Source organism: Globicephala melas, chromosome 13 (genome assembly GCF_963455315.2).
Source record: "Globicephala melas chromosome 13, mGloMel1.2, whole genome shotgun sequence".
In the NCBI taxonomy this organism is placed as follows: domain Eukaryota; kingdom Metazoa; phylum Chordata; class Mammalia; order Artiodactyla; family Delphinidae; genus Globicephala; species Globicephala melas.
The window spans coordinates 56754884-56778262 of record NC_083326.1 but is presented as its reverse complement, the minus strand read 5'-3'; the positions used below and the strand labels follow the sequence as shown (position 1 = coordinate 56778262).

At 43.4% G+C, this 23379-nt stretch overlaps 1 protein-coding gene across 2 annotated transcripts; it reads left to right on the top strand.

Annotated features, from left to right (window-relative positions):
• The first annotated feature begins 767 nt into the window (after positions 1–767).
• Positions 768–8208, top strand: ZBTB14 (zinc finger and BTB domain containing 14). Of its 2 annotated transcripts, none has more exons than XM_030836660.3 (3): positions 768–1163; positions 3510–3593; positions 4724–8208. In XM_030836660.3, the coding sequence occupies exons 2-3, from the start codon at positions 3591–3593 to the stop codon at positions 6068–6070; spliced, it is 1350 nt and encodes a 449-aa protein (XP_030692520.1). In that variant the 5' UTR covers positions 768–1163; positions 3510–3590; the 3' UTR covers positions 6071–8208. The 2 variants fall into 2 exon arrangements, with proteins under 2 accessions (XP_030692520.1, XP_030692519.1); XM_030836659.2 differs by lacking the exon at positions 768–1163 and adding an exon at positions 1816–2173.
• Positions 8209–23379: the final 15171 nt, after the last annotated feature.

Below are 23379 nucleotides of genomic sequence, written 5' to 3'. Positions count from 1 at the left end.
CCTCCCAGGTCCGTCACCGCGTTAGAGGGGACGCGACGATGCTTCCACAGTAGTGGAATCATTACTTTGCTGAACAGGGATGTAGGAAACAGTCCTGAGTCATCCGAGTTCTCGGGAGGAGCTGCAAATGAAACCGAGCCCAGGTGCTCCACTGCCAGGGTTAAGCTACAGCCTCCAGCCCCCCCGACTTTTCCTTGCGAGTTTCCGGGGATGTGCGGGAGCGTGGGCGCGCCCCTGGCTGGATCCAGAGCTTTAGGGGTGATCCCTTTCTCATGCGGGACTGGGGGATGAAACGTGTCACTTTTTGCATTTGTTCTGCAAATGTTTATTGAGCGCCTACCACTTCCCCATATACAAAAATGTGGCAGCGGTAGCAGCTAAGACTCAACGCCCGCAAGCGCGCGTCTCGCTGTCTCCGGTGTGCCCAGGTCGCCCGCCCTGGAGTCGCGGGAGAGCCCCGCAGACGCAGCGCCCGGCCTGCGCGCGCCCGAAGGCGGCACTGCCCACGCACATGCACACGCACGGGAGCGCCGGGCTCCCGCGTCCTCGGGGCTGTGCCGGCGCCGGGCGCGGGCGGGAGCTCGAGAGTCCGAGCGGGAGGCGGGAGCTGCAGGCGGGGCGGGTGCCCGCGAGCGGCGCTCGTGCATTCGCTCCACCGCTCCCGAAGCCCCGCCCCCGCCCCGCCCCCCGCTTCTCCCGCGCGCGGGCTCCGCGCGCCCCAAGTCGCGCGCGTGCGCGCGCGTGCGCAGGCCAGGGCCCTCCAGGGGCGGCCCCGTAGACTCCAACGAAAGCGTCGCAAGGTCCCGGATTAACCCTTTCCCTGCTCACCCATTTACAGGCCCAGTCGGGTTCCGTGCCTGCGCAAGCCGGCGGCGCGCCTTCCCCCTCGCCCGCACCGCGCATGCACGGGAAGGGGGGGTTGCCGGTGGGGGTGTTCACGGCCGGCTAGACATTCTGTGCTCGTGCAGGAGGAGGGCTCCTACCATCAGGGACGTGCACGATTCCCCACCCCGCCCCCTCCCCAAACTAAAAAAAAAAAAAAAAAATCCAAAACACACTGCCACCCACCGTGCCCCCGCGCCCCGCGTCCATCCCGTCCCCGGCCTGCGTGCAGTGAGCGCGGGGAACCCACGGCAAGTGTCTGTGGCTGTGCCAGGTTGCAGGTAAGCGCGGGCCGGGGGTGCGGAAGGGGCCCGGGCCGGCCGCGAGGCGGGCGCGGGGGCGCGGGGGAGGCCGGAGGCTGGTGCGGCGGGGCTGCCCGGAAGAAGCGCGTTCTCGCCGCGCTCTGGGGCACCAGTCAGCTCCAGGATGTGCGGGCGGCCCCGGCGGCGCGGCGCGAGCGGGGCCGGGCGAGGGGCCTGGGCGCTCCGGGGGCCGCGCAGGCCGGCGAGCGGGCTCGGGCAGCGGCCGGGCGGCGGCAGTGGCGGCCCCGCGCGCGCGCTCGCCGAGCCTCGGCGGCGGAGTTCATGGCCGCCCCCGCTCGCACCGCCGCAGTGCACCGCGGTGGGGGTGGGGACGGCCCGGAACCCGGCGCCGAGCGCGGCCAGCCGGGCGCCGCCCCTCCGCTCCGCGGGCTCCGCCGCGCCGCCCCCAGCCGCCCTCGGAGGAGGGGGCCGGGACCCTGGCGCTCGCACTCCCGGGAGCGCCCGCGGAGCTCGGGAAGCCGGCCGCGCGCCGCCCCCGCCCCCGGCCGCGGGAGGGCGGGGGAGGGCCCGGCGCGAGCCGGCCGGGGAGTGCGCGGGGCGCGAGCTCCGGGCTCGCGGGCGGAGCGGGGCGCGGCGCGGCGCGGGGCTGCGGAGCCGGGCCGCACGCCCGCTCCCGCTCCCCGCCGCCGGGGCCGCCGTGGGTCCTCCCTCCCGCGCTCGGAGCCGCGGCCCCAGCCCGCGCCGAAAAGCCGGATTCTAAAAGGGAAAGCGGCCCTGGCACCTCCCGGCTACCCGGGCAGGAGCTTTTGTTCGGGAAGCAATGCACACGGCTTGATTCCGTCCCCCACCTCCTGGGCAGAAAGAGATGGGAGCGAGGCTTGGAGAGGCTCTGGAGGCTCCCTGGGTCCTCCGCTCCGTTCCCTGCTTCCTCCGCATCCCGAAGTTGCCAGCTTTCGACCGGGAAGTGGTGCCGCCGCCATTGTCGCGGCGGCCCCGGGGTCGGGGAGGCGGCCGCCGCCGCCGCTTATGTAAGTTTGGCTTTACAGGAGTTCGCTCCGGCCCTGCGCGGCGGTTTGGAGAAGCGTAATAAAGGGGCAGCTTCGTTCTGGAGGTGTGGTTGGCCTTCATCGTTCCCCCTACCTACAGGGATACTGGCCACGGGTATCTTCCAGTTTGACTCACCTGAACTTAGCATCTCAACAGAAAAAAATGGTCCTTAGAGATCTGGAGAGAGAGTGGGGGCCAAATAACACACTGACGAGAAAAGGAAAAAAAAAAAATCCAACACACTCCTATGTTGCCATGGGTACTGTACACCACTCCTAGGCCTGGTCCTTGAGCTTTTATCCCACAAGCCCTAGGGAGAGCGACTGGCAACTGTAGGAAGTGACCCGGTAGGAAGGTTTCGCCTGACTGCGTTCCGTTGGGGGTGACTACAGGCTGGGGTGCATCCAGGGAACAGGCAGGGTAGGAAGCATCCTTAGAAATAATTCTGCTCAACCCTCACACTTGGCAGATAAGAAGACAGCCTGCCACTTCAGGCAGCTTAACGGTGTTTTCACTTTTCCGTAGAGGGAACTTTGGAGGGTTTTCAGGACTCTGGTCCTACCACACTCAAGTTTGTGTGGTCACCATTCAGTAGAGGAGACTTTATGTTTTTCGATGTTAGGCTGCCGCATGGAGTCCCTCTGGTAAAAGTTAAAACTCGCAAAAATCTAGAATCCTTTGAGCTTCCCTGTAGGGATAGAGGCAAAAACACCTGGATTTCTCAAATGCAAGCTTCAAGACCAGAGTAGCTTGAGTAATGTATGTTACATCACACACAAGTGTGGATGGAAGAAAGCAGCTATTGTTCCCTCTGCTCCGACGTTAAATGTTGGGTGTACGTACCTCTCTAACTTTGGCTATATTTATTAAAAGCGTATATACTCTATGTTTATATGAGCCTAGAGAAAAATGTGAAGGCTGTGTATCCAGCAGGAAACGGTAGGGGTAGAGGGCATTTACTGGCTTTTATTCTATCTGTGCCGCAATCAACATCCTTACAAATACGGACACAGGCTTTGTGAGGGGAAATCCCTCAGTGGTTCTCCAACCCATCCTTCCCATTCCTGGCACACACCCCCCCCAAAGGCTGCAAGTGCTCCAGCCCTTACCATTTCTCCTTCGTATCTGTTCAGAGCTGGACCTGATGCTGCCAGCCGCCCTCCTCTCTGTTCCCAACCTGAAAATAGGTACAGGTGCCAATGGCAAGACAAAAAAGGAAAGTTTCTTTTTAAAAATCAATTCTTGAAAACACTCTTGTTTAGAATTTGGGATGGGGGAAGAGCCTACCTTACTCTTGTATGTCCTTTTCTCTTGTAGGACTGGCGTGCCCCTGATCAGAGGTATTCTGATCCGAAGAATTTGGTGTTTAAAGCATTAAGATAATAGCCTGAGTTGTTCATGGTAACTATGACTTTGGATATTATGTCCTGAAAATATTGTTTGGTGTTAGCTTTAAAATGTCTCTCTCTCGGTTATGTGTTAGCATTCTTTAGGGGACATATGTATTTTCCTCATATTTATACTTCGTTGAATAAAAGAAAGAAACAATGTTTTTGAAAAGAAACGCAACAGGACACATTGTTTTAAAAAGATCACTTTAACACACGGCAGGTGTCTTCCGTGCCAGTTCTAGATTTCTTTTGCTTGTAAAACGCTCGCAGCACTTGTCAAGTGCATCCAACTTGGATGGCAGATAGGTCGGCATCCAGAGGGGCTGAAGCCTCTCGTCACTGTCTTCCCAAATGTCATCTGATTCTCTGAGGGTCTTGTTAAACCTTGACACTTGTTCACAAGTGGCCCGAAACTGGTGTGGAAAAACTAGAAGACAACACTGAATGGAATGTTCTGGCAATGATATCCCTCTCTGGTTCTGCAGCAGCGATTTGTCTCTTCCGTCAAGGAAGCAGAACACTGAGAGCTGCTAGTTATTTTACTGAATCTTCCTCTGTGTGAAATTTTCCTGAATCTTCCTCTGCGTGAAATTAGAGTAGACGCAGCAGATGGCACTGGTGGATGCTTGCCGGAGACCTGTTTCTTAAACCTTGAAGCTGAGTTATTTGTCATTATTACCCGTAGTTGTCAGGAAGCACGGCTTTGGGGGCTAGAGTGCCTGGATTTGAGCCCCGATACTCCACTAAATAACTAGAATATTGGGCAGGTTCCTCAATTCATCTATAAAGTGGGGGTAGTAATACCTATCTCTCCAGGCCATCTGATCATTGCATTTGTGAAGACGTGGAAAGAAAAGCACATAGCGCAATGCCAGGCAGGTGTTACGTGCTCGGTAGAAGTTGCTGTTATTATGAGTAGGCAGATGCGGAGTACAGTGAAGATAAGTAGAAGGAACAGTATGGAAATCCCTAAGTTGGGATCCGTCTTTTCTCCTCATATTCTTGAACCACTCCTGGCATTGACTTTCTGAAATTGTTAGGGACCGGAAATTGATCAGAAAATGAGAATCTCCCTGTATTTTCTGTATGGAAAAGTATTGTGCATAATTACCAAAGTATTTCTTTAAACATTTTTTGTAGGAGTTTTTCATCAGTATGTCTGAAACCATTAAATACAATGACGATGATCATAAAACTCTGTTTCTGAAAACCCTAAACGAGCAGCGCCTGGAAGGAGAATTTTGCGATATCGCGATTGTGGTGGAGGATGTCAAGTTCAGGGCGCACAGGTGTGTCCTTGCCGCCTGCAGCACCTACTTTAAAAAGCTTTTCAAGAAGCTTGAGGTCGATAGTTCTTCAGTAATAGAAATAGATTTTCTCCGTTCTGATATATTTGAAGAGGTCCTGAATTACATGTACACAGCAAAGATTTCTGTGAAAAAAGAAGATGTTAACTTAATGATGTCATCGGGTCAGATTCTTGGTATCCGATTTTTGGATAAACTCTGTTCTCAGAAGCGGGACGTGTCCAGTCCCGATGAAAATAACGGCCAATCCAAAAGCAAGTACTGCCTCAAGATCAATCGCCCCATTGGAGATGCTGCTGACACTCAGGATGATGACGTGGAGGAAATCGGAGACCAAGATGACAGTCCCTCGGATGACACGGTAGAAGGCACCCCCCCAAGTCAGGAGGACGGCAAGTCGCCCACGACGACGCTCAGGGTCCAGGAAGCGATCCTGAAAGAGCTGGGAAGTGAGGAGGTGCGGAAAGTCAATTGCTATGGCCAGGAAGTCGAATCCATGGAGACCCCCGAGTCCAAGGATCTGGGATCCCAGACCCCTCAAGCCTTAACATTTAACGATGGGATGAGTGAAGTGAAGGACGAACAGACACCAGGCTGGACCACAGCTGCCAGCGACATGAAGTTTGAGTACCTGCTGTACGGCCACCACCGGGAGCAGATCGCCTGCCAGGCCTGCGGGAAGACGTTTTCGGACGAGGGCAGGCTGAGAAAGCACGAGAAGCTGCACACGGCCGACCGGCCCTTCGTCTGCGAGATGTGCACCAAGGGCTTCACCACCCAGGCCCACCTGAAGGAGCACCTGAAGATCCACACGGGCTACAAGCCCTACAGCTGCGAGGTGTGCGGCAAGTCGTTCATCCGCGCCCCGGACTTGAAGAAGCACGAGCGGGTCCACAGCAACGAGCGGCCCTTCGCCTGCCACATGTGCGACAAGGCCTTCAAACACAAGTCCCACCTCAAGGACCACGAGCGCAGGCATCGGGGCGAGAAGCCCTTCGTGTGCGGCTCCTGCACCAAGGCCTTCGCCAAGGCGTCGGATCTGAAACGGCACGAGAACAATATGCACAGCGAGCGGAAGCAGGTCACCCCCAGCGCCATGCAGAGCGAGACGGAGCAGCTGCAGGCGGCGGCCATGGCCGCGGAGGCCGAGCAGCAGCTGGAGACCATCGCCTGCAGCTAGAGCAGGGGGACCAGGATGCTCGGGGCAGGGATGCTCCGCCAGCATCCTGCATCCTGACCCATGAACGCCAGCCGCTGCATTTCGGTGGAAACTTACGGAGCATTGTACTCGCTGGACTTAAGGCAGTGCTTGCTTGGGTGTTTTGAAAACTTTTCAAGGAAATACTGTTCCTTGGTTCTGACCAAACAGTTTCACTGTCCCGTCTGGTGTCTAGTATTAAGGTTGCCAGTAAGCACCCGCACCCCCCGCCCCACTTTTTTATGATTTCTGATTTTAATTTTGAGAACTCTCGTGTCCAGTTCAGAAGTGAGAGACTTCGGTCCCTTTTTTAAATTCCTCTCTCTGCTTGCTGCACCGGGGAGTGCACTGCACAGAGTGATAAATGAGTGAATTGATTTCCTGATCATCACCGTTCTGTGTGACTTAGGGTTACAACAGCATTTTTAAGAACTTTGGTAAAAGTACCTTGTGTCGACGCAGAAAATACGGGTGGGTGGTTGACCAAGAACCCTGCGTGCGCAGATGTGAAAACAAGTTCTGGGAATGCAAAATGGTCTCAGATTTATATACTTGGTTTGTTAATTTTCTATCACTGTTTTTCATGATTTTTGTGGACAAATAATGGTTGCTTTGCTGAAGTGTTTCTTCATCCCTTTTGACTGCCCATACCTGCCCCGCAAAGGTTTCATCACACGTCCCGAAGGCATGTTGGTGGTCTGAGGGCTGAGTTTTTTCATTCCTCTTACTTTGGGCATTGCCACTCTGCAGCCGACGGGGTTTGTGGGATGGACCAGTGATGAGAGGGTTAGAAAAAGGAATATAGGAATCTGGCTCTCAGAGACAAGGCTTGCACATTTGCAACAATTCCAAGTTTTTCTAGATCAAAGAAATTCCTGATTGATTTTGAAATTGGATTTTTGTTTAGGATCAAAATTAAGACAAGAACAGGTATGCCTCTTCGGATACATTTGTGTAACTTAAAAGAGTGTCATCAAGCTTTTGGGCTCTCCGTAGCACGTGATTTATCCATTAAGGAGATGCAGTATCCTTCCTTAAATCAATATGTTTAAAATTTTTTAAGTGTGTAAATAGTACAGAAGCGTTGGTCTTATGTATCTCAAGTACAAGTAGACAGCTGCACTTTTTTTGCACATTGGATTAAAGTTACTTCCATCAGCAACAAACATCTGTCTGTTTTTAACCAGTATTAAAGATTGTCAGACCAAATGTTTTTGTTTTTGAAGTATATTTCATCACTGGTTACACTTTTAAGTGGAAGTTGACTGCCTTTTCATAGCTGTAAATGGAATTATAAGTGCTGTTCCAATTCTGGTGTATGAAACTTCTTTTTAAACATTCTTTAGGAATATATTGAAATACCATCAATAGTTTGAATTATGTTCTGTAATAAAGTATTAATTATTTTAGAATGTACCATTTTCGAAAAATATCAATTTTTAAAATTTATTTTTGGTTGCTAGGGTTTTTTTTTAAAGATATATTAAAGTAATTTCATTTCCTAGCTTGTTGCATTAACACCTGTAATTATAATTGTGAGATAAATTTTATTTTTTAAATTGGTGTATATGTTATGCCCAAGATTGTAGGATGAAGATGCTACCTTTTTAAGAAACTTATTTATTGGTAAATGTTTAATTTAGTTTAAAACTAATTTAATTGTTTTTCTTAAAAGTTGATTATTTTCTCCTAAAAGTGGTCCTGTCACTGTGTTTATATACTATTAGTAGAAAGGGAACCGATTGCTGTTCCTAGACTGTTTTAACCAAAGCAAAGGAAAAATAATTTAACATCTTGTGGATACCTACTTCAGCAAATCATTTTTGGGGCCTTCATTTTTGTATATAAAAGAAAATATACTTCTGTCATTCCTGTTTTCATTTTTTCTTAGCAACCTGTCACATACCCAGGTTTCTACTAAAGTGCATTTTCTATACTGTCTTTGTCCCGGTTTTATAGAATTGCAAGTTCACCATGTGGCATTAATCTTCATTGAAACCACCTAAGCATGGTGGTACCCCAAAAAGAAAGCGTAATATTCAGCACTTTATTTGCATCATGTAAATATGTGTCATTTGTCCTATTTTGCATGAGAAATATATTTGTGTTTTAATTTCTGGCACCGGTGCTGGGTTCATCTGTGCATGTGTTCCTTGTGTTCTGGGCAGCAGCAAAGTCATGACGTGGCAGCTGTCCTGTCTCCTGGTCATTAAGCCTGCCTCTCTCCACCCAGCTGGCTCTAGTGTCCCCTGGATGATGAAGCCCTCATGTCCAGCAGTTCAAGGGTACCTGCCATCACAGCGAGGTAATTCTGAAACATGCTTACACTGAATCTGCCTTGTGAGAGGGAAGGAAATTCCAGTGTCAACGTCACCACTTTTTCATTATACAAAAACCACCTACCTTTTTTCTATTTGTCCGAAGAGAATGTCTACAAACTTGATTTAGCTTTTTATGCCAACTTGCACGTCATTGGCAGTGATTGAGGAAGGGAATTTTGGGAAGTCTAAAATGTAGGTTATCTGCCTGCTAATTAACTTGATCACAAATACAGAATTTTTAGACATTACAGAGGTCACCATCAAGTGAGGCAGATACTAACAAATTCCTCCTATTGTGTTGGGGGAAAAAAATTGTGATGAGAGAGTGAGGCAAGTTGATGCAGTTTCCAATTGAATGGATTATGTCCTGTAAGGTTATCTGTAACTTGAGTCATTGGGAGCCTGGAGTTCATTTTCCGGAGTAATGCTGTTAGTGGTGATTAGTTCCGGGGCAGATGTAGAAGCCCTTTGTGTAAGTGGAATTGAACTAGTCTGATAAGGGTTCTAGTCTGGAGTTCTGAGTTAGGAGTTAAAGAGAAAGGGAGAGAACAACTCTCACATTCCTGTCTTCCCTTTACCTTGAACATCTGCCTGCCTTTCTCCTTTACCCAGCACACCACCCCTACCAAATGTATGGGAGACTAATAAGATGTCCAGCTGGAGGCAAGGTAACCGTTGAAAATCATCACAGTGAGAGACCAGGGCCTAAATGTATCCTGCTTCCTTCTAATACTTCACCGAAAGCTGTAAGCACATGAGGGATGGGGATTCCCTGCCTATGTAATGAACGCCCACTGCCATCCTGAAACATCTAACTGCTCCTTGTGCCTTGCATTCTGTCTCTGTTTTTTGCCTACCCCCTTGTAACTGGGAACTTTCTCCCCCTTGGAACTGTTCAAAATATGTTTAGTACTGCTTGACAAAGCTTCAGATACGTGAAGACAGTGTGTCCTTAATTCAGCATGTCTCGAGCGTTGTGTGTGAGGCCCTGGGCTGAAGGTGGCGTTTGCTCCTGATTCCTTAAAGGTCGCCATACTGATCGTCTCTCAAGGGCCCTGGATGTGATTTCTCTGGATTGCGACAGATTTCAGCAGTTGTGTGATTCCATGATATCTTCCAGAGATGCTCCCAATTACCCTTCTTCACATAAATCTTTTCAAGATAACAAGGAGAGAGGGTGGGTTAGTGGAAAGAATTTTGAAGTCGAACTTGAATTGGATCCTGGCTCTGCTTTCCAAGTAACGTATAAATTTAGGCAAATTCTTAGCTGCCCCGACCCTTCATTTCATTATTTCTAAAATAGTGAGGGGGATGTCTACTTCATGGCCTGCTGTGAAGATGCGTGGTAACCAGTACACACCTACTACTTTTTTTTTTTTTTTTAATTTTATTTATTTATTTATTTATGGCTGTGTTGGGTCTTCGTTTCTGTGTGAGGGCTTTCTCTAGTTGCGGCAAGTGGGGGCCACTCTTCATCGCGGTGCACGGGTCTCTCACTATCGTGGCCTCTCTTGTTGTGGAGCACAGGCTCCAGACGTGCAGGCTCAGTAATTGTGGCTCACGGGCCTAGTTGCTCCGCGGCATGTGGGATCTTCCCAGACCGGGGCACGAATCCGTGTCCCCTGCATTAGCAGGCAGATTCTCAACCGCTGCGCCACCAGGGAAGCCCACACCTACTACTTTTGAGGTGCACTGTAAACGTTCCCTGCTTCTTAAAGGGCATTCTCAATACAGAAGCAGAAGCAAGATTGAATTTCTCTTGACGTTGACATCTGTCCATCTTTGGCTCCAAGCTGTAGACCTAGACCTCATTCTGTGATATCTACAGAAGCTGTGTTTATCTTAGCATTTCTGTAATCTTCAACCAGTTCACAGCTTTGTCCTCACAAACTCCTGTATTCCTCTTAGAGTTGTCTTTGGTTCTGTAATCCCCCATCCTTTAAGTAGGTCGTGGGAGTGTAGTCAAGTGTAAACGCCGGGTTCTGGGTGGCTCCCTGCTGTTCTTTTGGGAATATGTGTGATGGCAGAGTCAGAATTGCAATTTTGAGAGCTGGCTTTTGAGTTTCATCTCTGAAATCGTGCATTTGGGGAGATATGTTTACATTTGCTTTTCAGAAATTGAGTGTATTTGAGTCTACACCTGACCTTTCCCTTTCTGGTTTGTATGAATTCCAAGATGATCTGTTGTCTTCTCCCCAAAGGGGCTGGATCTACTGCACAAGAATTCTGATCTTCCTTTAGTTCCAGAATACCAGTTTACTGAATCACTTTGCTCTCTTTTGGAGGATATTTCCATCCATCTTACATGAAAGTACTTTGTATGGCGTAAGATTAAAGTATATCAGTCAACAAATGCTTACTGCATGTCTTGTGTGTGCCAGGCATTGGACTGGATGGCTGGGGATGCGACAGTGAATGCGATTGACACCATTCTCAACCTCATGGAGCTTACGGTCCAGAATGCAGTTAAACGATGACTTTTCCAAGCCTTACAAAATTTTACAAAGATTTAACAAAAGATCATAAATATGAAAAATGCGTTAAAAGCTCTGCTGTGACATGTATTTCAATGCAGTTCATGGAATATACTTTAGAAGGTAAATAAGCATTTTTAGTACATAGTCATGAAATTTAGTCATACCAAAAGAAACATTCTCAGATGACTTTTTGAATGTGTACTGAGAAAATGTATTACAATATTACCATTTTCAATGGTTCTGAACTTCTCTCATTGATACTGGACTTTGGAAACAGGAGTGTAAAATGAGACTGTGGTTTATTTCTTAAAAATAATGGATTCTGGACTTCCCCAGTGGTGCAGTGGTTAAGAATCTGCCTGCCAATGCAGGAGACACGGGTTCGAGCCCTGGTCCAGGAAGATCACACATGCCGCAGAGCAACTAAGCCCGTGGGCAACAACTACTGAGCCTGCGCTCTAGAGAGCCTGCAAGCCACAGCTACTGAAGCCCGCGCACCTAGAGCCCACGCTCTGCCACAAGGGAAGCCACCACAATGAGAAGCCTGTGCACTGCAACGAAGAGTAGCCCCCGCTCACCGCAACTAGAGAAAGCCCGCGTGCAGCAACGAAGACCCAACGCAGCCAAATTTATTTATTTATTTATTAAAAAAAAATAATGGATCCTGTCATCAGGAAAGGGTACTGATGAAAATTAGAAGAGTAAAAGCGTGGTAACCTTGGCTTCCTGCAGCTTTGAACAAGGATATTAGTACCTCAGAAAGAGGGACCTCCATGAGCAATTCAAGGTATCCAACTGAGATTCAGCAGGTACTCGTTTAGAGCCCATGGATCAGGGTAGGGTAGCAAGTAAGCTAAGGGAAACCTGAAAAAAAATTTCGTCTCTTAGCTTTAGATCACCATAAGGCGGACTGTCATTTCGAGGGAGTTCTGTGGAAAGCATCCTGTGCTAGTAAACTTATTTGGAATGTGGTTATCTTTTGTTTTCAATCGGAGGGCAGAAGCCTTCTAGATAATTCCTATAAGTGATTCTTGTAGATCATGGCTGTTTCTTTTTATTTGCTTTCACTTGGGTTGAACTTCGGTCACTGGATAGTCAAGAGGGTCAGGAATTTAATAATGAAAACGAGCATATATTGAATGTTTACCAGGTATCAGGCACTATGTATACAGTCTCTTTGTATGCTTTGTGACAACCCTCAGGTTACACATTATTAGGGATGAAGACACCAAGATTCAAAGAAGTTAAAAATGCCTCCAATATCAAGTTGTTATCAGAGCCAGGACACAAGAACGAGCCCGCCCCCAGGGCCTGTGCGCTTAGTCACCGTTTCATATGCCCTCAAACCAGGAAAGGAGCAGCTCTGGCCGTGCACATGTTCTTACCACCTTCAGTCCACTGTTAGGGAGAGCAGCTGGAGGACAGAGGGGGCATTTACACAAATAGCTGCCCCTGAGTTTGTATAATAAATTGGTCTCAATATTTTAATTTCTGTAAGATATTTCCCATCCGAGGGCCCGAATTACTAACCAACATTGTTTTGCCTCTCTTCCGGTCTAGAGGCTGCCCCCAAATAATGTGGAAAACTGCAAATAGAATGTCATGGATGATTGCAAAATAACAAAGCTACCCGTCTGCTTTCTTTACACGTTCCATCATGCAGTGAGCCAGGGAAGTCCCACCAGACCAGAGGCCATCTACTTTGGTGCCAAAATTAACTCATTGTGTTTATAAAAATGGTTATCTATGTCAGGAGTTCTCCCACCCACCCCCTTCTCTCTGAAAAGTGCTAGAAAACTTGAATTCAGGTTCTACCTCTACTGCTTTCAAGCTGTCACCACCTTGGGCTGGTTATATAATCTCTTGAGTTCCTTCAGCCAAAATGCAAACAGTGATTGCCTGCCCAGTTTACCCCACTCTTACTTATTATTTCAAAAGATAAATTCATTGTTTTGCATAAGTAACAGGTAGGAAATTTAGCTTTAAAATGTTTTTTTTAAGATCAGATATAATTGATTTAAAAAGTTACCGACCTCAGGATGACCGATAGAGAAGGTTAGAAGGGTAAAAGGGAACTTAATTGCACTTCATTCTTATGCTGTTTACATTTAATTGAGTGAAGTTTGTGTGTATTAGTACTGGTTTTTCTAATTCTTGGAATATTTTAGCTACTCTTCTGCAATCTTCCAACAAGCTTTCAGCCAGTATGAAACAGAAAGTATTAACCAGATTAGAAGACTATGGGATCAGTTGATCTGATAAGTGTAGACAAGATTGTATTTAATAGGGACTTCCCTGGTGGTCCAGTGGGTAGGAGTCCGTGCTCCCAGTACAGGGGACCCGGGTTCGATCCCTGGTCAGGGAACTAGATCCTGCATGCATGCCACAACTAAGACCCGGTGCAGCCTAAGTAAATAAATAAATATTAAAAAATAAAAAAAAATGGTGACCTACTTAATTTAAACCAAAAAGTTTATATTTAATAGTCTATAACAAAATGTGACATTGAGAAATGAGGACTGAAAAATGGTAGCAATGAATTAAATTTAGGTGCTATATAATTAATCATTATTTTCCCAAACTCACTTCTGTGAATTATGAGATCATAAGAATTTTCTAACTTTTTTTCCATGTAAGTTTAGTGAACATCCATCTCATATAGGTGCGAAATTAAAGATGTAGAGAAAAAAAATTTTTTTCCTTGTGATGAGAATTCTCAGGATTTACTCTCCTAAGAACTTTCATATATAGCATGCTGTGGTGTTCATTATATTTGTCATGTTGTACATCACATCCCTAGTACTTACAACTGGAAGTTTGTACATTTCGATCACCTTCATCCAGTTCCCCTCCCCCACCCTGTACCTCTGATAACCACAAATCTAATCTCTTTTTCTATGAGTTTGTTTCTGAGGTATAACTGACATACAACACTGTGTTAGCTCCTGGTGCACAACATAGTGATGTGGTATTTCTATACATTTCAAAACGATCATCATGATACGTCTAGTTACCATCTGTCACCATACAAAGATATTAAATAATCATCGACGGTACTCCCCACACTGTGCACTTCATACCTGTGACTCATTTATTTTGTAACTGGAAGTTTGTACCTCTTAATTTCCCTCAACTATTTCTCTCTTCCCCCTTGGCAACCACCTGTTTGTTCTCTGTATCTATGACTCCATCTCTGTTTTGCTGTGTTTGTTCCCTTATCTTTTAGATTCCACATATAAGCGAAGTCAGGCATTTTAACAGCCATGAGGTGATATCTCATTGTGGTTTTAATTTGCATTTCCCTAATAAGTAGTGAATTGAGCACCTTTTCATGTACCTGTTGGCCATTTATATATCTTTGGAAGAATGCCTATTCTGGTCCTTTGACCATTTTTTAATTGGATTATTTGGGGTGTTTTTTCTTTAGGTTTCTAATTTTATTTTTTTTTAATTGAAGTATAGTTGATTTACAATGCTGTGCCCATCTCTGCTGTATAGCAAAGTGACTCAGTTATATACATATAGACATTCTTTTTTAAAATATTCTTTTCCATTATGGTTTATCACAGGATATTGAATGTAGTTCTCTGTGCTATATAGTAGGGCCTTGTTGTTTATCCATCCTGTGTATAATAGTTTACATCTGCTAATCCCAAAGTCTATTTGGGGTTTTCTGATTGTATGAATTCTTTATATATTTTGGATATTAACCCCCTATCATATATATGGCTTGCAACTATTTTCTCCCATTCTGTAGGGTTTTTTCCCTTTGTTGATGGTTTCTATTGCTGTGCAGAAGCTTTTTAGTTTGATATAGTCCCACTTGTTTATTTTAATTTTGTTGCTTGTGCTTTAGGTGTGGTTTCCAAAAAATCATTACCAAGACCCACGTTAAGGAGCTTTTTTCCTACGTTTTCTTCTGCGAGTTTCACAGTTTCAAGTCTTACATTCAAGTCTTTAATCCATTTTGGGTAAATTTTTGTGGGTGGTGTCAGATAAGGGTCCAGTTTCATTCTTTTACATGTGCATATCCTGTTTTCCCAGCCCATATACTGAAGGCATTGTCTTTCCTCCATTGAGTATTTTTGACTTCCTTGTCAAATATTAGTTAAGTGTACATGCTTGGGTTTATTTATGGGCTCTTGATTCTATTCCATTGGTCTATTTGTTTTTATGCCAACACCATGTTGTTTTGATTACTATAGGTTTATAGTATAGTATAGTATAGCTTGAAATCAGGAAGTGTGATGCCTCCTGCTTTGTTCTTTCTCAGGATTTCTTGGGCTATTTGGGTCTCTTGTGGTTCCATATAAATTTTAGGAGTATTTTTTTCTATTTCTGTAAAAAAAAAACTGCCATTGGAATCTTAATAGGTATTGCATTGAATCTATAGATGGCTTTAGCTAGTACTGACATTTTAGCAATATTAATTCTTCCAATCCGTGAACATGGGATAGCTTTCCATTTACTTGTGTCTTCTTTGATTTCTTTCATCAATGTCTTATAGTTTTCAGAGTAGAGATCTTTCACCTCCTTGGTTAAATTTGTCCCTAGGCATTTTATTGTTTTTGATGCTATTGTAAATGGGGTCAATTTTTAAATATTTTTCATTTCAGATACTTCATTGTTAGTGTATAGAAACACTACTTATTTTTGCATGTTAATTTTGTACCTGCAGCTTTATTGAATTTATTGATTAGATCTAACAGTGTTTTGGTGAAATCTTTAGAGTTTTCTGTACATAAGATCATGTCATCTGTAAATAGAGACAGTTTTACTTCTTTCTTTCCAATTTTGATGCCTTTTATTTCTTTTTCTTGCCTAATTGCTCTAGCTAGGATTTCCAGCACTATGTTGAATAGGAGTGGTGAGAGTGGGCACCCTCATCTTGTTCCTGATCTTAGAGGAAAAGCTTTCAAATTTTAATGATTGAGTATGATGTTAGCTGTGGGCTTGTCATATATGGCCTTCATTATGTTGAGATATGTTCCTTCTATGCCTACCTTTAAGTGTTTTTATCATGAACAGATGTTGAATTTTGTCAAATGCTTTTTCTGTGTCTATTGAGATGATCGTCTGATTCTTTTCTTTCATTCTGTTAATGTGATGTGTCACATTGATTGATTTGTATATGAGGAACCATTCTTGCATCCCAGGGATAAATCTCACTTGATCACGGTGAACCTTTTTATGTGCTGCTGAATTCAGTTTGCTATTATTTATTTTGTTGAGGATTTTTGCATCTATATTTGTCAGGGATAGTAGTGTCCTTATCTGGCTTGGGTAACAGGATGATGCTGGCCTCATAAAATGAGTTTGGGAATATTCCATCCTATTTGATTTTTTTGGAAGAATTTGAGAGAGGTGGTGTTAATTCTTTCTAAATTTTGGTAGAATTCACCAGTGAAACCATCTGATCCTGGGATCTTCTCTTCATTGGGAGATTTTTGATTACTGATTCAATCTCCCAACTAGTAATCGGTTTATTCAGATTTTCTATTTCTTCCTGATTAAGCCTTGGTATTTTGTTTGTTTCTGAGATTTTTCCATTTTTAAATTTCTCCCTACTAGTAATTGATCTATTCAGATTTTCTGTTTCTTCCCGATTCAGCCTTGGTAATTTATATGTTTCTAAGAATGTTTCCATTTTTACAGTTCTTCTGGTTGTTCAGCTTGTTGGCAGATAGTTGTTTGTAGTAGCTTCTTATGATCCTTTGTATTTCTGTGGTATCAGTTGTAATGTTACCTTTTTTTTCAATTATAATTTTGTTGATTTCAGTCCTCTCTCTTTTTCCCATAGTTAGTCAAGCTAAGTGTTTGTCAATTTTGTTTATCTTTTCAAAGGACCAACTCTTAGTTTGGTTAATTTTTTCTATTGTTTTTCTGTTCTCTATTTATTTCTGCTCTCATCTCTATTATTTCCTTCATTCAGCTAACTTTGAGCTCAGTTTGTTCTTCTTCTTGTAGTTCCTTAAAGTGTAGAGTTAAGTTGTTTATTTGGGATCTTTCTTGCTTCTTAATGTAGGTGTTTATTGCTATGAACTTCCCTCCTAGACCTGTTTCTACTGCATCCCGTAAGTTCTGGTTTCACGTTCCATTGTGTTTCCGAATTTTCTAGTTTTCCTCTTGTTATTGATTCCTAGTTTCATGCCACTTTGGTCAGAGAAGGTACTTGTTATGATTTCCATCTTTTTGAACTTTCTAAGACTTGTTTTGTAGGTTAACATATGATCTACCCTAGAAAATGTTCCATGGGCACTTGAGAAGAATCTGTATTTTGCTGTTGTTGTTTTATATTAAAATGTTCTATATATGACTGTTAGGTTCATTTGGTCTCTAGTGTTGTTCACATCCGTTGTATCCTTATTGATTCTCTATCTGTATAATCTATCCATTGTTGAGAGTGGGGTGTTAAAGTTCCCAACTCTTATTGTATTGCTTTCATTTTTTAAGCGATATGTTAATAATGCACCGAAAACAATTTAACTTTGGAGACAGAGTGGAACTCGACTTATGCTAATTAATATCTGACATCTACAGAAGGCGCTACAGTTTACATTTTTTTAATTAGTTCACAGTATTTTGAGATAGATATTATTGTCATTTTACAGACAAAAATTTTTTAAATGGGCTCAAACCTAGGTTCTTTGATTCTGGTAAGTTAAGATACATTAATATCTGAATTATAAGCAGCCTGAAGTAGAATACTAAGTATGTACACGGTCTATTTAGTTTATATAAAACTTTTGGCTCTTCTTAAAACTTCCTAATATAAAAGACTAAGATTTGATTTCAGACTCCCAAGTTCCTAAATTTGTTGTTTTTTGTTTTTATTGTGTATGGCTGTCTACTAGTTATCTTCCAGTATCCATTCTACTCTTGTTCTATAATAACTGAATTTTTAGCTGTGCACTGCACTTATGACTGTAAAATCTCTAAAATTAGTTTTGTGGGGTTTTTTTTGCAACTGAAAAACTTTGAAAATATTTCTGTGAGTGACACCATCCAGTACAGTAATTTGGAGTGTGGGCCCTGTATTTAGATGAGCTGCATGTGAATTTTGGTTCCACCACTCAGTGGCCTGGGACAAATACTTGAACCTTTCTAGTTTTATGTTTTCTTACCTATAAAAGGGGACACTAGTAATATGAGAATTAAGTGAAATAATCTATGGAAGTTTTCTACACATGATGAATGCTGTATTTTATTGTTATTTTCCTATCTATCAATGAAAAGATGGGACTCCTGGCTTTCAGTCTCCTCTCTGCCTTAAATTTGCTATGAGAACTTTGAGTAACTGATTTTATCCTCCTGAGTCCTTGATTTAAAGGAGGGGTTGCATTAGGTGATCTTTAAGTTTATTTCAGGTTTCAAGTCTATTGTTCTGTAATTATTTAATTAGTTGGGATAATACCCTTTAGGCATTTTTTGTTTGTTTTATTGAAGTATAGTTGATGTACAGTATTATATGTTACAGGTGTACAGTATAGTGATTCACAATTTTTAAAGGTTATGCTCCATTTATAGTTATTACAAAATATTGACTGTATTCCCTGTATTGTATAATATATCACTGTAGCTTATTTTATACATAATAGTTTGTATATCTTAATTCCCTGCACCTATGTTGCCCCTACCCCTTTCCCTCTCCCCACTGGTAACCACTAATTTGTTCTCTATATCTGTGAATCTGTTTCTTTTTTGTTATATTCACTAGTTTGTTGTATTTTTTAGATTTTACATTATAAGTGATATCATACAGTATTTGTTAGTCTCTTTCTGACATTTCACCTAGCATAATACTCTCTAAGTCCATCCATGTTTGTTGCAAATGGCAAAATTTCCTTTTTTGTGGCTGAGTAGTATTCCATTATATATATATATATATATATATATATATATATATATTCTTCTCTATCCAGTCATCTGTTGTTGGACATTTAGTTTGCTTCCATATCTTGCCAATTGTAAGTAACGCTGCTATGAACACTGGGATGCATGAGTCTCTTCAAATTAGTGTTTTGGGTTTTTTTTGGATATATAACTAGGAGTGGAAATGCTGGGTCATATAGTAGTTCTATTTTTAGTTTTTTGAGGGACCCCCTACACTGTTTTCCACAGTATCTGCACCGATTTACATTCCCATCAACAGTGCACAGGGGTTCCCTTTTCTCCACATCCTCACCAACATTTGTTGTTTGTATTCCTTTTGATGATCCTTTAGGCATTTTTAAGGTAATTACTTGAATTGCCTGCCTTCTAACTCCAAATGGGCACCAAAGGTGATCCCAAGGTCCAAGTTCCTCAATACCTATGAGAGGTAGTGGGAGAGGGGTGTTGGGAAGCTGGTGAACATCACTTAAGTTTGTGCCACTTCAAAATAAAGGGGATATGGATGATTCCACCCACCCTGTTACAACTCCTAGTAGAATCATTCAAATCACACTTGATGTAATGCCACTAAACCTGGGCTTTCCTTCTCTTATTTTAAGGACATTCTCAGCCTTTGGAGATGCATCTAAAAGAAACATAAATCTTACTCTAAAAAGTATTCCGGGATCCCATGCTGTCTGTTTTTTTTTTTTTTTTTTTTTTTTTTGCGGTACGCGGGCCTCTCACTATTGTGGCCTCTCCCGTTGCGGAGCACAGGCTCTGGACGCACAGGTTCAGCGACCATGGCTCACGGGCTTAGCCGCTCCACGGCACGTGGGATCTTCCCGGACCGGGGCACGAACCCGTGTCCCCTGCGTCGGCAGGCGGACTCTCAACCACTGCGCCACCAGGGAATCCGCCGTGCTGTCTTTTGATTTATTCTCTTGCTTTGGTGGAGGAGCACGTGCTCAGTCTGAGGAGAGAATAGGAGTGAGCTTTGTGAGATCCGTTTTACCTTCACGCGTATTGATGGTTGGGCTGGGGATTGAATTGTAGGTTGGAAAACAATCTGCCAGGAAGTGAAAAATTCATATTTTTGCACAGAGTTTTCTGAGCAAACTTTTTATGACACCTGGCTTGAAAAACTAGCCTGGGAAGCTGAAGGGTAATTGAATAGCCAGAGACCTCCTGGGATTCTTATCTCCCAATGTGTTTATATTTCAAAGGTGTTGAACCACAGATCCCGGAGCCAGTCATTTACATTCCGAAAGATTGTTAATAACTAGGGAGCAAAATTTCTCTGCTTCTCTCAGGAGGGAAGGGGCAGTTTGGGGGTCTATATAAACTCCCAGATTCGTCATTTCAGGCAGACCTGTGTGCAGTGACACCTGGCTCCCATCATGTCACCTGTAGGGTACTAGGTATAGGGAACTGGTGCTAAGTAATAATAACTTTGATTTCTCCTCTAGAAACCTCACATCTGCTTTCAGGGTAAAAATATGAATAAGCAGATGGTAAAAAACCTATACTCTATCTCACAATTTTGAAGTATCTGGAGAAGACTAAAGCGGTTCTGATTTCTGATCCTTTATGTGGGGCCCATATATTTTTCTCTCTTTAAAGCTTGAAGAATCTTCTCTTCAGCCCCATGTTCTGAATGAAATAGGATGATGTGTGGGTGTGGGTCTTTGTACTGCAAACTGGTGGGTCCTTTCAATCTGGGAACTATGTCTTTCAGGCCTGGAAAGTTTTCTTATTTCATGTATGATTCCTTATCTTTGTTTTTTCTCTTTGTCCAGTTTTCCTCGACAAGACTTCTAAATTTCTTGTTTATTTCTTATTTTCCATCTCTTTGTCCTCTTCATCTGATTTCTGAGAGATTTCTTTAACGTTATATTTCCAACATTTATACTAAGTTTAAAAGAAAGCTTTTTGTTTGAAATAGTTTTAGATTTACGGAAATGTTGCCAAATGAGTACAGAGAGTCTCCATGTACCCCAGCAAACTTCCCCTAATGTAAGTATCTTCCTCGACCATAATGTAATAATCAAAACTAAGAAACTAACATTGGAACAATTCCATTAATTACAAACTTAAGTTTGGACTTCACCAGTTTGGGGTTTTTTTCTTCTCACTAATTCATGTCCTATTTCTTTTAATGGATCCAGTCCAGGATATCACATTGCAATTACTTGTTATATCTCCTTAATTTTCTCCAATCTGTGATGGTTTCTCATTCTTTCCTTGTCTTTCATGACCTTGATACTTTTAGATAGTACTACTGTGTTATTTTTGTAGAATGTGTCTCAGTTTGAGTCTGTCTGATACTTTCTTATGATTACATTGAGGTTGTGCATTTTTGGCAAGAATACCACAGAAGTGATATGTCTTTCTCTGTGACTCATATCAGGGGGTTCCTGTTGTTGCTGTGTCTTATTTCTGCTGGTGTTCACCTTACTTGAGTAATCTAGTCTTTGGGAGGTTTCTCAACTATAAAGTTACTATTTTGCCCCCCTTTTTTTTTTCAGTTCTTAGTGCACAAGTTTATTATGAAAAACACTGCAGTGCTCTTGTGCAGTAACATCGTCTTACAGGAGGGAGGAAAAAAAACCAGTTCTGTTCAAAACAACTCACCAGGCTCTGACAGTAACAAAGAACAACATGAGGCTGAGATTTGAGAAGGGGAAATAAACTGAGTGCAGACAAATCATACAATTAAATTAAACAGTATCCCTGAAAATAAACAAAACGATTTCAAAACTCACAAGTAGAGGGGAGGCCTTGGTACTTAATTTTAGAAATGTTCATTAAGCTCCAATGATTGTTTGCTGGTATTCTTATCTATAGTCATGCTGAGTAAAGCTATAGCTAAATGGTTATCACAACTCATGAATATTTATTTTATTCTATGAGATATAAGCCAATGCTCTCATTATTTTATTACTCAAATTGTTTCAGCTTTGGCCATTGTCTACCACAATTTTAATTTCCATAAGCTTTGTTTTATTTTTCACTTGCCTCCCACCAGCTCTCTTTTCATAACATTCTGCTCTTGTTTTATGGTTGCAAAATCTTAACTTTTCTGAAGATACTAACGGTAATTTGTTTTTTAATGTTCTCCCTGCATCAATCATCTGTTTCCTCCAGGTTGCTTTTCTCTATTTGTTTGCTTGCCTTGGTTTCTCTCTTTATGTTAGAGACATTCCTCAGAGGACTGGTGATACTTCTTGGTCATCTCATTTCTAAAAGTATGTTACAAAAGCTGATGGGAATCCCTGAGCCCATGGGAGAGGCTTCACTGTGTGGTGACCTGACTGGGATGCTTGTTAATTATCACCTGATGTCAGCATCTTCAGATCCTTCCATTTGAGATGGTCAGACAGACAAAGAATATTTTCAAATCTCCTGTTTGGGAGGAAAGTCTGGGAATCTGAAGGAGTAGAAGGCTGAAGAATATCAGTATGTGTGAACTCCCTTTACTCTCCTTGTTCTCTGAATCCCCACCTTCAGCTGGTGTCCCCAAAATCCAGAGGCTTCTTATTCTACCCCCTCAGGAGCATATTTTTAAAAAAATCTCTTTATTGTCACTTAGTAGCATTTTGGAACGGTAAATTAAGAAAATACATTTGTTCATCTGTCATGTATAGCCAGAAGTCTCAATAACTATTTTAATATGAAACTTCTTAAGGGGGTTATAAGTAGATCTTAATTAGGATTTGGCAGAAATGTGCCGAGGCCTGTCTGTCGGTGGCAGCCTGTGGAGTCAGTCAGCAAATCGGAAGTTCTAATGTCTTTCCTTTAAACCAGAGTAGCATGAGGACAGTCAGATTATGTACTTTGGTTATAGATCTTTAGTTTGTGAAGTTTGGGGAGAATTCAGCACATAACTATGAGACTCCAATAAGCTATTAAAATGTTAATGACATTTTTCATTCCCAAGTAAAAATATTTTAGTAGGATCTTTCTAAATGAAATATAGAAGATATTGATCCTATTGGTAAAACTGACCCATGATGATGTTCACAGGCTTCGGTTCTCTCTCTGGGGGTTTTCAAACCCCCATTTGATATTTATTGTGCTTTACGACAAGCTAGGTCTTGTAGGAGGTGCCAGGGATGCAGTGAGAGTCCTCACAGTCTAGTGGGTGGAGAGAGATCCATAAACAATTACATCTCATGCAAGGGGAGTGTGGGAGTGGGGTGGGGGTGGGTGGTGCCCCGCAGGGAAAGAGCACTTAATTCAAACTTGGGGTGAGGGAAGGCTCTTGGAGAGAAGCCTTTCCACATACTAACTTCATCATATGTGGTCTCCATATTGATTTCTGGTAGGTATCTCGGACATAACAAATCCAAAACCAGACTCCTGACTTGACCCTCAGATCTGCTCCCCACATGTTCTTTCCTGTCCCACTAAATGGCAACCCCATCCTCGCAGCTGTCGAGGCTATAAAACCTTCTCTTTTGCATCCCACAGCCATTCCACGTGCTAGCCACCAGCATCTCCTACTGGTCCAGCCTTCAAAATGGAGCCAGCATCTGACTGCCCTAGTTCTAAGCTACCGTTATCTCTTGTCAAAATATTGCCCAGCCCTCCTGTTTCTGCCCTTGCCCCATCCCACTAC